This window comes from Ambystoma mexicanum, chromosome 1q (genome assembly GCF_040938575.1).
Source record: "Ambystoma mexicanum isolate Mex_15411 chromosome 1q, UKY_AmexF1_1, whole genome shotgun sequence".
In the NCBI taxonomy this organism is placed as follows: Eukaryota; Metazoa; Chordata; class Amphibia; order Caudata; family Ambystomatidae; genus Ambystoma; species Ambystoma mexicanum.
In genome coordinates this window covers 1,205,027,489-1,205,041,132 of record NC_090922.1, presented here as the reverse complement: position 1 = coordinate 1,205,041,132, position 13,644 = coordinate 1,205,027,489, and the positions used below count along the sequence as shown (strand labels likewise).

At 43.0% G+C, this 13,644-nt stretch overlaps 1 protein-coding gene across 1 annotated transcript in view; it reads left to right on the top strand.

Annotated features, from left to right (window-relative positions):
* Positions 1-13,644, top strand: part of IL12RB2 (interleukin 12 receptor subunit beta 2) — a 632,737-nt gene that overhangs the window by 106,417 nt on the left and 512,676 nt on the right. Inside the window, exon 3 of the mRNA XM_069641943.1 lies at positions 3,825-4,088. Within this exon, the coding sequence (XP_069498044.1) occupies positions 3,825-4,088 (264 nt within the window). The remainder of the gene's footprint in view (positions 1-3,824; positions 4,089-13,644) is intronic.

Here is a 13,644-nt window from a genome sequence, read left to right as displayed (position 1 = left end):
GGTTATCTACAGAGATATGGCGCATCATAAAACTAACATAATATCTTTCAGTCCCTACATGATGAAGTTTCCATCTAAGATAATATGGGTATGGTGTCTCAGATTCCGTCTAAATTGCCCCCTTACTTTGGAAATTATTGGTCCCAGACTGGGTATACCAAGGGGTGTACTTTTATGTAGGTGGTGTAAACAATTGAGCACAGAGATAATGGAATGCCCAGTACTTTTATCAAGGAGGATTTTTTACTTTGGTACATTTGTGAATTACACAGCTGTTGTCATGCCGTGCAATTTGTGTTCCTTATTGCTAGAAGGTTAACAAATATCAGTAATTGTTTTGGTCGTTGCATTTTTAAGAGTAATATTTGCAATGGTGGTGGAGCCTGCTTAGACATCCACGTGTTGTTGGACGACTGTTTTTTTTTTATCGTGTAATGATTTACTGGTATTGTTTGATTTTAAGATGTGTTTAGGTATTTTTCCAGATTTATATGTATATGTATTTAAAATGTGTGTTTTTATTTGTTTTTATTTAATAAAATGTATTTGATTTTGGAAGGTTTGCTTTTTAACCATAAACACGCACAAAAAAATAATTTAAAAAAAGAATATAATAACGAGACAGTAAACCGTGCAAAGAGCCTTTGGGCAAGTTCTGTCAGTTTTAAGTAGCAGTCTCCTTGACAAGCAAAACACAAACAAAGATAAAAATCGTGATTTTTCTCAAATTGAAGAAGAAATCCGCCAGCTGGAGTCCTATCTATGCCAAATTACATCACCTATACAAAGTTAACTAGGTATCAGACAATGCTTAGCAACTGCGGTGGCTGAATAGAGGCAGAATCTACAACGAAGGGGTTAAATCATGTAAGTTTCTTGCATGGCTAAACAGGAGTGAGGAGTCTGCCAGATGGGTGGTGCAAATCAAAGACAATGGAGGGATAATCAAAAGTGAACGACCGGAATTAGCAGAAATTCTTGCCTTCTTAGCGGAAACGCTTGCTTTCTTTTCATGCCAGTAATCAAGCTAGTTCTGCAGAAATCGTTGATGCCTTTTCCCAAATTTCCCAATGTAACTCTTGCCTGAACAACAAAGAGCTTTACTAGAGGCCGAGCTGCCACAAGCAGAAAATAGCCACGTTGTTCAACAGTTGAAACCCAGTATAACTCTGTCTCAACGGTTTCCCAAACGAATTTTGAAGAATTGTAGATCAAGATGTTACCGAACATTTTCTTAACATTTACACCTTGTAGATCAAAAAGAGTTATTTTCCGTGATTCAAGATTGGCTACAATAGTGGTGATCCACAAGGCAGGGAAAACCCCCATGTGCTGCAGAATTGATATGCCCATCCCGCTCCTTAACAGTGAAACGAAAGGTTGGCCAACGTGCTGGCAATCTTGTTGCACAGGGTGATCTCGTTAATCCATCTTGACCAATGCAGGTTCATCCATTGTATTTCTACCCGTATAAACCTCTGAAGGCTTTTTAATGTAATCACGCTCTTTGACTCCCTTCGCAACACCGATTTGGCAAGGCCATTGATTCTGTGGAATGGTACTTCCTATGGGTTTTGTTAACTAAAATGGTATGTGGCCTATTGTTTTTGGGCTGGATGAAGCTCTTGTATATCAATCAGTTTACCAATGTAAGAGTTAATGGTTATACCTACAATGCCTTCTCATTGACCAGAGGCACCTGTCAAGGGTGTCCTCTGTTCTCATTATAATTGGCTGAGTGGTTGAGTAGGGACCACATTTTAAATGCTGTTATATGATAGATGACCTTCTCCTATATCCTGGTCGGCCATAATTGTCCATTCCAATAGTCTTTGACAGTATTAACGAATATGAGAGTTATAGATGTTAGGCATTGATGAGCCCTGCCTCTCACACTGATGGGAAGAGTCGCAATCTTTAAAATGATGTCATCCCGAGCTCTCATATGTGTTTCATTCCTCCATCTTTTTAGTTTGGCCTATTATGTGGCATGTGTACCACATATAACCCGAAACTGTTGCATTAGAGTACAGATAGGGAGAAATGGCATATGAGGAGGCTTACAGCTTCTAGGTATTGTTTGGTTATTTGCCCAACCATTGACTGCCCATGGCCATGCTAATCCCTATGGCCATTCCCACCCAGTTCCTGCCCGTCCTAGCCCAAAACCTCTCTTCATAGGAACTCTTTGAGCTTGCTTTATTCAAGCCTTACCATCAAACTTTACACTAGAAGATCCTGCAAGTGCTTCAGAAAATGAATTACATTAATCAGAGTTGTAAACCCACTACAGGTGTAACAGAAATGTCATAAATCGAGCTGCTGAAGCCAAACCTGTTTAAAAGCCTGATGTCAAAAACAAGCATTGGCAAAGCCAAATCTGTTGGCTTGTGTATATGTATTAGGAATTTACCAGGCACTTCTATTAGATTCCAAAGTACTCGTACAATTTTGCACCTGCTACCATCAATGGCCAATCAATACGCCTTTCCCACGCATTCAAAAAAGTCTTCTTTTCACATACATAAAACAACCGTAATGTTCTTTGAATAAACTTTTGTTTTGCAGTTCACATTGCAGTGACTCATTCTCAATACTTTGTCAGAATTGCCTGAAGTGTGGAGTTTGGCCATGAACCAGGACCTAGCCAGCCAACCCAAGAAGCCTGTGGTCAGGCTCAGTGGCCCTTATAAGCCCCATAACGGCATCTGCTCAAGACCACATTGGTCATGGCCTCTATGCCCCAGGACCCAGTAAGACACCTAAAGAAAAACCACCAGACCAATCTGCAGCCCAGTGATCACTTTAATCCCAGAGCAGGCCGATAGAGGCAATGTCCAGTGGCCCATGGTTTGGATATGGGGTTCAAGTGGCCACAAGTTCCGGCCATAGGCAAGAATACTATGAGTAGTCTGGTGGGGCCAGAGGTATGGCCAAATGCCATGTCTCAGGCATCAAGCTTCCATGAGAAAGACATGCAACCGTAACTACGGGGTGGCTATCTCTGAGATTGTTTTATGTGTAAGACTAATGTGATATAGTGTAAGGCTAAATGATATAGTGCACTGACCATGATGCTGTTCACCGTCCAAATGGCTTGACCATAAACACCACAGAAAAACAGCGGCCTTTTTTCCCCTTTGAAGATATATTCCAGCCCTCACTCCTCACTCACTCTGAGATGGTTTTGATGTGTAAGACTAGTGCAATGTTCCTTTTTAAAAATATTTTCAATGAGCTCACTGCAGTGTTTGCCGAATGTACCCAACATAGATGGCATCCATTTTACTAAATCTTTGGATTTTTCATCGCATTTCCCCATTGAAAAAACAGCTACGTAATAGGCCACCCCATGGCCATTGAATTTAGTGTTTTAAAATTTTATTTGAATCTGGCTTGTACAACCAATGTTTTACTGAATTTTTGTTACTACAAAATTCGGGGGAGTTCATGCGCACTCTCCTCACCCAACTACTCCCTACCTTCTCCCGCACCACAGGGGCTTGACGTTGCAGCTCCCACAGAACAACCTTGAACCGCTTACGTAATTAACATTTTTCTGAACTTTATTAATTGGTCAAGTGTTAACCATGTACTGAGGATCAATGCCACAACACTGTGCTTTTCACACATTCAAAAGTAAATATTTTCAAACTTGAAGGTGTTTTATTGCACATACTGTACCGCATGAATAGCACTTTCAATCCCTGGTTTGCTCTGTGGAAAATAACTAGAAATAGTTAATTGCAGGGTGGTAACTGTTATTGTGTAATTCCCTGATTTATATATCCCAACAAGGTAAACATATTTTTGTTTATTTGAAGATGAATGCGGCGACGTGATTATGAAGGCCAGCGCCGCCGTGGCATCTGTTGGCTCAAGCATCACCGTTTCGTGCTCTCAAAACCAGTCCAGGAAATGCCAAAGAATGACCATAAAATTCAACGGGGTTCAGCAACACCTACTACACGAGGACGGCAATTCAGTGAGCATCCGCGCTGACGTCCTCACGCATGGCCGAAACTCTTTCACCTGCACCTGTGAAAACAGACGCGCCCCACTCTGTGGAATTTACATCAAAGTTGGAAGTAAGTATATTTTGCATTATGCATTCATTCGTATAATATGGTATGTAAAATGTGGCATTCGATTAGAATGTTGCTAAAATTGTACAAGCCAAAATATCTGATACCCTATGATAACATTACAAAATAAATTTAGATACCAATGATCTTTCAGTGTTCTGTGGTAACTTTAAAAAAGACATTTTTGTATCATGAATATTGATGTATTCAAATGTATTATTAGTACCTGGTGTGGAAAACAAAAGAAAAAGATTACCTGTGGTTGGCTGCATTCCGAGCCTTACTGCATGGTAATCCTGAGCACGCAATGGCATGTAGCTCGCTCCGCTCTCCGACAGCAATTAATTCTGGAACGGCCACCATGGAAAGGGAGAAGGGACTATTTATAGTCCCTTCTCCCCTTCCATTGTGGCCATTTTCTTTGTTTACTATGGCCGCCACCGAAAGAGAAAATGGACTACGATTTCTGTCTGCGGCGGCCATTTTTAAATCTTTTTTTACTTAGACCAGGCACTCATGTAGACATCGTAAAAGGAAGCATACACTGTTAAAACATGTCTGCCTTTCGACCAGGAGGCATTGCAGAGCTCTCCTCGTATCATCTATGGGATCACATTGAGGCACTGCGGTGACTGGATGAATGGACAAACTTCTACCTTTTCCCCTCTTTGGAACCCTAGAGTTTGTCTCTTTGCTTTCCACCGGCATAGGCCTTGTTTTCACTACTACAGGTTATTTTATCTGTGAATACGTGGAAGAGTGTGTAAGTCAGATGGCAGGTATTTCTCATTGCCTTAGATTCCATGAGTGCAGTGATCGCTCCTTAGATGATGCTAGGCAAGTGCTCTGCTCGTGGCCCCTCACTCATGAAGGAAGCATGACCAAGGCCTTTGAATCAAATTTCCAATAGAAATGGCACCAGCAGCAACAAGCAGGCAAGCAAGAGACCCCAAGTGCTGGGCTGCTACAGTCCTACAGTGGTGACTGCCCTGTGGAATCCCGCTCTGACCTTTCACTAATGCCCTGGTGGAATATCCTGCATCATAATTTATTATCGATGCTACAAATAAGATATCTTCCCTTCAGATCACACATAAAGATGCTCAATAGAAGTATGGGGGTTTCCCTAAAAAGAGGCAGTATTTTGAATCCTGCATATGTTTTCCAACCTTATTCATTAGGAGGAGTAAAGCATTTACCACAGGTGCCAATTTGGAAAAGATCGTTTTTTGGCCTTGCTTCAGGAAACTTTTTTTAATGTAGGAATGATTGCATGTGGTATTCCCGTAGGGAGCACCGCCAAAGTCATTTTACCAAATGAGTAAATGTGTAAAAGGTTTTATTTAACCAATAAACACAAATAAAATAATACATTTAAAAAGTGATTTTGACCCACACTGTGTTCTGTCCAGAGCCTGAGTATAACATTGATGTGTGGGTTCCGTTTTATCTGCAGACAGTATTGTCCTTCAACACAACCCCAAACAGTCCTTTTTTAGCACCTAAGCGTATAGCATTGTGACTGTTTCACTACAATACTCCTTGTCACAATGCACTAAGGGTGTTTAAGCTAATTTCTTGAAAGTAATAAATGAAAGTGTACAACAGTTCATCAAATGCCAGAGAACTAATTACACAAATTACTATAAAATCAATGACAGAAAAATAAATTCTATACTAAACCAACAGTTAAAATACAAAAGTTGTAAATATAGTAATCTATTCCGGTATCAAAATGCATGTAAACCATTTATAAATGCATACCAGGTCAGAATTACAGGGGTAAAAGGGGGTCCTCTGATAAAACGAAGCAGCTATAAGATTAAAATGTTTTTTGTGTGTGTTAAAATGAATTCCTTGGAAAATAATAGATCAGACATCATATATTAGAGATCGAAAGGAGTCATAAAAAGCATTTATTTCCTGTTAATAAAACATCAGCCTGAGGATCAATTGATTACAATGTAGCAGAAAAGTATAGAAGGAGAATTTCAAGATGGGCAGAAATGTATTCCAATAGTCCTAGCTGCCCTTAGATAGTTAGTTGTAGCGTAATCCACACTTGTGGAATTAGTACTGAAAAAGAACAAAAGTGTCTTCCGGACATGGTGTACGACTCTTGCACAATAGCGCATTTGTCAGTATTGCTAGGCCACCAGGAGAGTGTGTATGCTTCTAGAGGTAAGTGCCTAATCAGAATTTAAGGAACAAAATGTTCGATGTATGACATTTGATTTGATGAAGGTTTTCCTCAAAACCAATATAAGATTTGATTTCCAAATTGGCGTTGGCCAGTTCCACACCAGAACATCTAGGCAGCAGGTCAGAATGCACCCACTGCAAGCTGGCTCTTACAAAAGAGACAAGTGATTAATTATCAATGAGATCACGGTGAGGCCCCACTTCAGCGATAGCAATCCTATCTAATTGGAGTGTTTCAAACTAATTAATATTATGGTTGCAGCACTTTGGCCTGATTACTTACTGGTAATAGTTATTACACTTACTTCAGGTGTCAGCTTCCAAGAAAGACTTTCCTTACAACCCTTTCCAAACAACATAGAAGAGAGACCCAGCTTGCCTTGGTGCTTCCTCTATTTGTTTCTTTATATTTTTATATCATGTGACCTATAAGAACCACCACTTACTAAACCACTTCTTGTTTGAATACCAAGCTTGCGCAATATAGGGTGAGGGCGGGGTCTGTAGGTCTGTGACGAAGAAGACTAGGACTCGGTGTGATAAAGATTTTTGGTAATTAATCATGCCATTACTCCTCCATCCTCATCACAGTCAGAGGTTAAGATTAATTCAGCCATCACCTCTTTTGTTTTGCTTAGTCACCCCAAGTGGGACGAGTATACCCAGACGTGGGTCCCGTGCCTGCTGGATCTAGAGACCCAAGCTTCTCCTCACTGATGAGTTCCAACAAGGCTGAAACATGTTTGGGGATGTTTGTGGTCTTGTGCAGAAGGGCTGTGACCAAGCCGTTAGGGTTGGACTGCTCCTTTTTGGGTGGGAACAATCCTGATTTGCATATGGTCTTTCCCCTTTTGTAATGGCTCGGCAGGTGAAGAACGGTGGTCTGGAGGGTGGCCCACAGTAAGGCCAGCAATTAGGATTCATTCTAAAACTTTCAGCTATCACCTCTTTTGTTTTGCTTAGTCACCCCGAGTGTGATGGGTATGCCCAGACGTTGGTCCCGTGCCTGCTGGGCATAGAGACCCAAGCTACTCTTCACTGATGGGGCCCAACAAGGCTGAAACATATCTGAGGATGCTTGTCTTGTGCAGAAGGGATGTGACCAAGCAGTTTGGTCTGGACTGCCCCTTCTGGGATGGACTAAGCCTGATTTACATATGGTCTTTTCCGGTTTGTATTGGCTTGGCGGGTGACGAACAATGGTCTGGAGGGTTGCCCAGAGCAATGCCAGAGGTTAAGATTAATTCTAAACCCTCCAGCCATTACCTCTTTTGTTTTGCTTATTTACTTGAGGGCCTACCAAACAGTATCCCGGTGAGAACATCTTGCATGGAGATCTATGCCTAGACTCACTAAGACACTGGTGCAACTGATGCCACAACACACTTCAGATGAGAAATATTCCCTTATCAAACATGGAAATGAAGGATAAATTTGGAGGGAACCAAGACATGGCAAGATCTCTGAATGATGTGCCAGAAAGAGATATCCCATTACGAAGCCTCATTCCAGGTAAATGTCGCTGAGAAAAGGAGGTCTCAGTAATCATGTAAGCTGCAGGGATGATCAACCTTATCCACCTGCATATCGAAGCATGAGAAACTCACACTTATTTTTTAATGCCTCCCTGCCATGAAGAGTTCATTGCCCTGTCACAGTGAATGAGATCTCTACCAGTTGATTGAGAAGAGGAATGACGCCTGCCGTGGATCTATTGCTGTCAGAGGAGGATCTACTGGGGGCAGGAGGACTGACAATAGGAGCGATTCACAGAGGCCATGATGCTCGGAAGGAAAGATAGAGGGTGTTCAATAACCTATTAGATGGGAAGAAGAAGCAGCAACACCCAAATCTTATGATCAGAATAAAATGGAAATCCAAAATATATATATGCATGGACTAATTGAAGGGAACACAGCCGGATCATGACGAGCTAGAAAGGCAACATAGTAACAGTCAAAGTGCATACCACACGGGGAAACAACTGTTCATGGATCCCTGAAAAGATAGGGGACCAGCTGCCTTATCTCGACAAAATCTTTTCCATGCAGACCCCAATACACTGATGAAATCGCACCACCCCGTACAATATCCAGGGGCTGAAACAGATCATCACTCGATCATCACTCGAGAGGGTAACCCCTATATGGTAAGTACAGGAAAAAAAGCAACTCCACTGGCATCGGTTTCAAGGAATGCTGCTGGTTTCCTGTCGGCATGGAAATATAAAGCAACTCCTTTGAGCCACCAAGCCATTTCAAGTTCAACTTAACAACTGGCTCCACACCATGATGATCCGGAAGAGTCAAATACTTCAAGTGAAGAACCGGGAATGAGGGATCACTAATTGAACCTTCCGGAGTTCTGTGTGATGCAGGATTAGGTAGAAGGCAGGAAACCTTCATAGTCCTGGGATTCCTAGTGTGACCATTCTCCGTACCCCAGGCCCAAGAAGCCAATAATGAAATCCAGAGGAGAGCTGAGACACTGGGGTATCAGTATAGTGACGACGAAGGTGTCGGAGTAAGGACGTTTGTAAATGATAAAGGGTAGGGGAGGGACATGATCTGTACAGAAGGCTACACCTATGCATTCCCTCACCAACCCCAAGATGATATAGCCCCTAAACTAATTTTGTGGGCAACCATTGCACAAAGTGGGTTATGGGCCTATGTTACCTCAAGTAACAAAAAGTCACTACACTCTACTACCGAATGAACACGTTTGCAAGAATTGAAGGACTGCTATGTGGATAGGTAAAATCTTCTGAACTGCCGGCAGGCAACGCAGCAGTTTACTACTTCCAATTTCAGTTCACCAAATCCCCTAGATGCCTCCGGACTAGACACAGGGTCACTGAGCACACATACACATGTGATGATAAACAACAGCGTGAACGTGATTCCAGAAATCCTATAGTGGTAGCAAGTAGAGGACCCCTTTGAGGGATCATGAGGAGGACAGGAAAAAGGTTGCTATAAGGCCCCTGGATCAATAGACGGAAAGCTTTTGTTTGACTGGGATATTTGGAGGCTACTAGCTTGACCATACGCCTTTCCAGGAGAGAGCCATGTGGTCTTGACCTGGAGAAGTGAAATCCCAACATTGGGCGAAAAGACCAATATGTCAGTTGGTATATCCAGAACTCATCAAATTGTGAAAATGCCTTTGCTTGGTTAGGGGCTTGAACCCACTGCAAGAGAATTGTTGGTTTTAGAATGGGCGAAGCCTGACAGGGGCCTCGGGGTGGAGTCCATTAAACTATTTCTGCTCATGGTGTAGTTCAACTCAATAATGCAAGTTCTTTCTGATTTAATTGGGTATTAAACCCATTATTTATCTACCTTACCTCAAGATGAACATTTAGGAGAGAGTTGATGCTGGGAATTTCAATAGGAATTGTGACATTAGATATGTATATACTATATGTATTTAAATACACAGAGGAACAGTGCTCTTTTGATCACGAAATGACGTACAATAGATAAGAAATCAGATTTGACGGGAAGCAGTGAGGGTCTTACAATGGGGTGAGTTTGAAGGCCATTCTGACCCGGTTGTGGAAGGGAGTAAATGGAACAGTCACCGGGGACAATACATACGTGGAGATACATAGATTAAGGACAGCCAACACTGGACATTCCTAAGTGCAGGTAGGTGGCACGGCCAGTTGTACTCAGGATGTGACCATGATGGGTGAAGTACTAGAGTCGAAGCAGAGGACGTAATGGACAGGGGAGGTTAGAGGCGGAGGAAAAATGTTAGCTAGCAGGCAGATGAGAGGTAGATTAAGAGGGTAACTCAGAGGCGAGGAGGTAGGCTATTAGTTTCGTTTTGAACACATCTGTGTGGACTGAGTCTCAGATGTCCGGGGGAAGAAAATTCCATGCAAGTGGAGCAAGAATAGAGAAAGAGGCGAGAGAAAGCACAGGGGGGGGGTGAGGCGCCACTGGGGTAGTCGAGGAGGCAGAGCAGAGATTATGAGAAGGCTTGTAGAGTTGGATAGAGGCAGATAGATGGTTGTCCTTACTGCATACATCTTTTTTAGTAGAGCTTTGGGGTTCACCTTTCACATAACCAAGGTTATCGGACCCAATTCAATAATACTCATTCTAAGGCTCCAAAAGTATGAAAAAGTGCATAGAACACCCAGGACTCACTCTGTGACCATAATGAAAAAATACTGATCCATCCTGTGATGATGTTGCAAAGCCACTTGAAATCATGTACCATGACCAATGCCATATAGGCATCATGGGTCTCATTACAAGTATGGCAGAGCAGTACATAATTGGCAGTAACAGAATTAGCACCACTTTTCCTGCTCCGCCATATTACAGGTATGGTCCTGAAGTTGAGGATTTACCTCTAGCACCTCTAGCAAAATGCTGGAGGTAAATCCTCCAACTTTCTGCCGAACATTTGGCAAAATCGGTGGAATTACTGCCATGGAATTACTGCTGCAGTAATTCCCCCAAAAAAGCCCCATAAAGTACTATAGACTCGAAGAAAATTGGGATTTAAACCGCCAACGCCATTTGTAATCCAGCGATAATCCCACCGGACCAAGTGACCGTAACAGTAATTCAGTTTGGTGATATCTGGGCGGATTTACCGCCCGGGTACCACCAAACTCGTTATGAGTCCCCATACATCCTAAATGTAATAGTACAATTGTGAGGCAAACTGCACATTACAAGCGACCCTCCCTGCCCCCCAACCTCTCCACGACTCCCGACGAGACCAATGTTTGGGCCAAAAAAGTAGCAGCCGGATATTTCATATTGGGGACGGGAGGAAAATCCCTCACAAACCCCTGCATGTTTTAATGGTTGAATCATAACAGGGAGAGCACTGAGTGACGAAATCCTCTTCCTCCGGTACACTCAGCCACTTGTAGGGGACCGATTGTGCTGTGATAGGTTCTTAAAGCTACTGCCTAATAACCTGCAATTATTCTGTGAAATTGTGGTAGCGCCACATGTATCCTATATTTAGATGAGGGTTGGAGGTATAGACAGAGGAGGGCCACAGGAGCCAGATACTTCTTCGTTAGCTTTTATGTCTGTCGGCTGCCTTAGCAACTGGCCCAATACTAGGCGGAAGGCCCACCGTTGTAGAGAACTCCTCGGATATCACCTGCGATGGTGCAGGACCTGAATCCATCTGCAGCTGACTCTACCTGGAAAGTAATGGGTGAGCTTAGGCTGGGTGGTGGAACGTGGTTAGTTTGAAAGTAGACCTGCTTTGCAGTGTCGCATACCGCTGTTGGGGGAAACTTGATACTTATACCAATAGACGCAGAGAAGCCATTGCTTACTGCCATCATTGAACACTCAACAACCTACTGAACAGTGGAAGATTGGACTAAACTTGTTGCCTCCCAACTCCCAGTGGTATGAGAGCACCCACTCAAACTCCTACAACGGTGTTCCCGCAAGACGTGTTATCTCCCCTTGTGTATGCTATCTACCCTGCTGCAAGGAAAAGCCTTCCCTGTAGAATGGATAGCTGCAGGGCTGTACCTTATGCTGGCCAGCCTGCTCAGCAGCGCTATGCAAATGGATCCAACATCCTTCAGAAAGCTACATCGGGCCTACCACGCAGTTACCAGAAATAACAAAAAACAGAAAGTTATAATTGCCTGTGAAGTACCGGTTGCTGAAAAGGTAGGCAGTGTATTTTGGTAAATAAAGCTGGAGACAGAGACACCCACTTGTAGGTGGTCTATGTGCCGCGCAATTTCACTGCCTAATTTATTTTGTTTGTCTCTTGTGAGGAACCCAGCCCTATTTACGACTTGGCTGCTCAGGAACAGCCCACACTGGAGCATACTGTATTTGAGAGAACGTGCATTGTTCAAACGCACCCTGCAGGACAGGTCTCAAAAAATCACACTCCAGGCTCTTGTCAGCAATGCAACGCTACTGGGTTTCGTACCGTTCACGAACAGGCGAGAAAATAAACGGGTATGTAATGGCGACAGCGGTTGCATCTGCTATGCAGTGTTATGGCGTGGGAGCTCTCTCCAAACTATTATTATTATTATTATTATTATCCCTGGAACACTTAATGCAGTGGCCTGTGTGGAGTAGCTTCCGCCTTGACAGCTGTCTGGAGAGGTGTGAGGGGTTCTCAATGTCCTGAATTTCTGATGCATGGTTGATAAAACCTGACACAACGGGCCGACCATGCCAGTAACGCCATGCTGCCCAAGTTAAGGGCCCTTACCAGTGCTGTCTTCCACCGCTGAGGGTCATATCGCCATTATCACCCACGAGTAACCACAGGAGGGTGCTAAACCACAGGAGGGTGCTAAAGGCAAAGTAACAAAATATATATATTTAAACATACTTTTCTTCAGTCCTGCGATGACGCTTCAGAACCAGGAGTCCGTTTTCATTGTTGATTACGAAACAACACTGAAAACTGACTCCTATTTCAGATGCAGCATTGCAGGACTGAAGAAATCTACGTTTTTCTAATTTCTTTATTTTACCTTCACCTTTTGCACCCGCGTGTCGTTCATCGTGAGTGCTAAAGGCAGTATGGAGGAAGAGGGGAGAGCAAGTGAGGCACAGGGCGAGGGGTGTGCAGCAGTGGGGGAGCTCAGAGCACAGACTTATACTAGAGAATACAACACATCTTCTGAGCCCAATGATTGGCTAGTTCCCCTGCCCAGAGTGCTAATGAAAATGAGAAAGTACTATAGATTGCGAATAGAAAACCCAGCTCCTTCCACCGGACTCCTATTGTGAGGGTGCCGCCAGACTGCACAGGAGTGCTTTGTGAACAGCAAATTATCGCGCCTACTACACAATTACCCGGAAACAATACTCTATACGCCATTATAAAATGCATTTATACTTAACGTAATGGTGGATCTGGCAGAGCTGGGAAGGGTGCAGAGAACCTGCTGTAGTAGAGCCAGACATAAAAAACAGGAAGTAGTGGGGTAAGGAGTGGTTGTTATAGGTCGCATGATATTAAAAAATAAAAATATAAGGGAAGTAATACGACTTGGGTGACCTATGAAACGGAGCATGCAAAATGTTTGAAATTTGAATAAAAACACCTTTACGATGGGACTATGACCATCTGTAGATGAGCTGCAATAATGAGGTAGAATATTACCATTGAGCATTGACATTGAGAAAGAACATACTAAGAGGGTGTATTCAGAGATGTGCTGCACCTAACAATTGAGTCTCTTAATATCCCCTAATGTGACAGATGAACGAGCGCTTAACTACATTACCCTTGCGAGAATCTGTGCACAGGTATTGTAGAGAAAGAGACAGGTTTAACATCCATTGTGTATCGGTTATCAATGTTTTTTCTTGTCCTGATGAAGGCC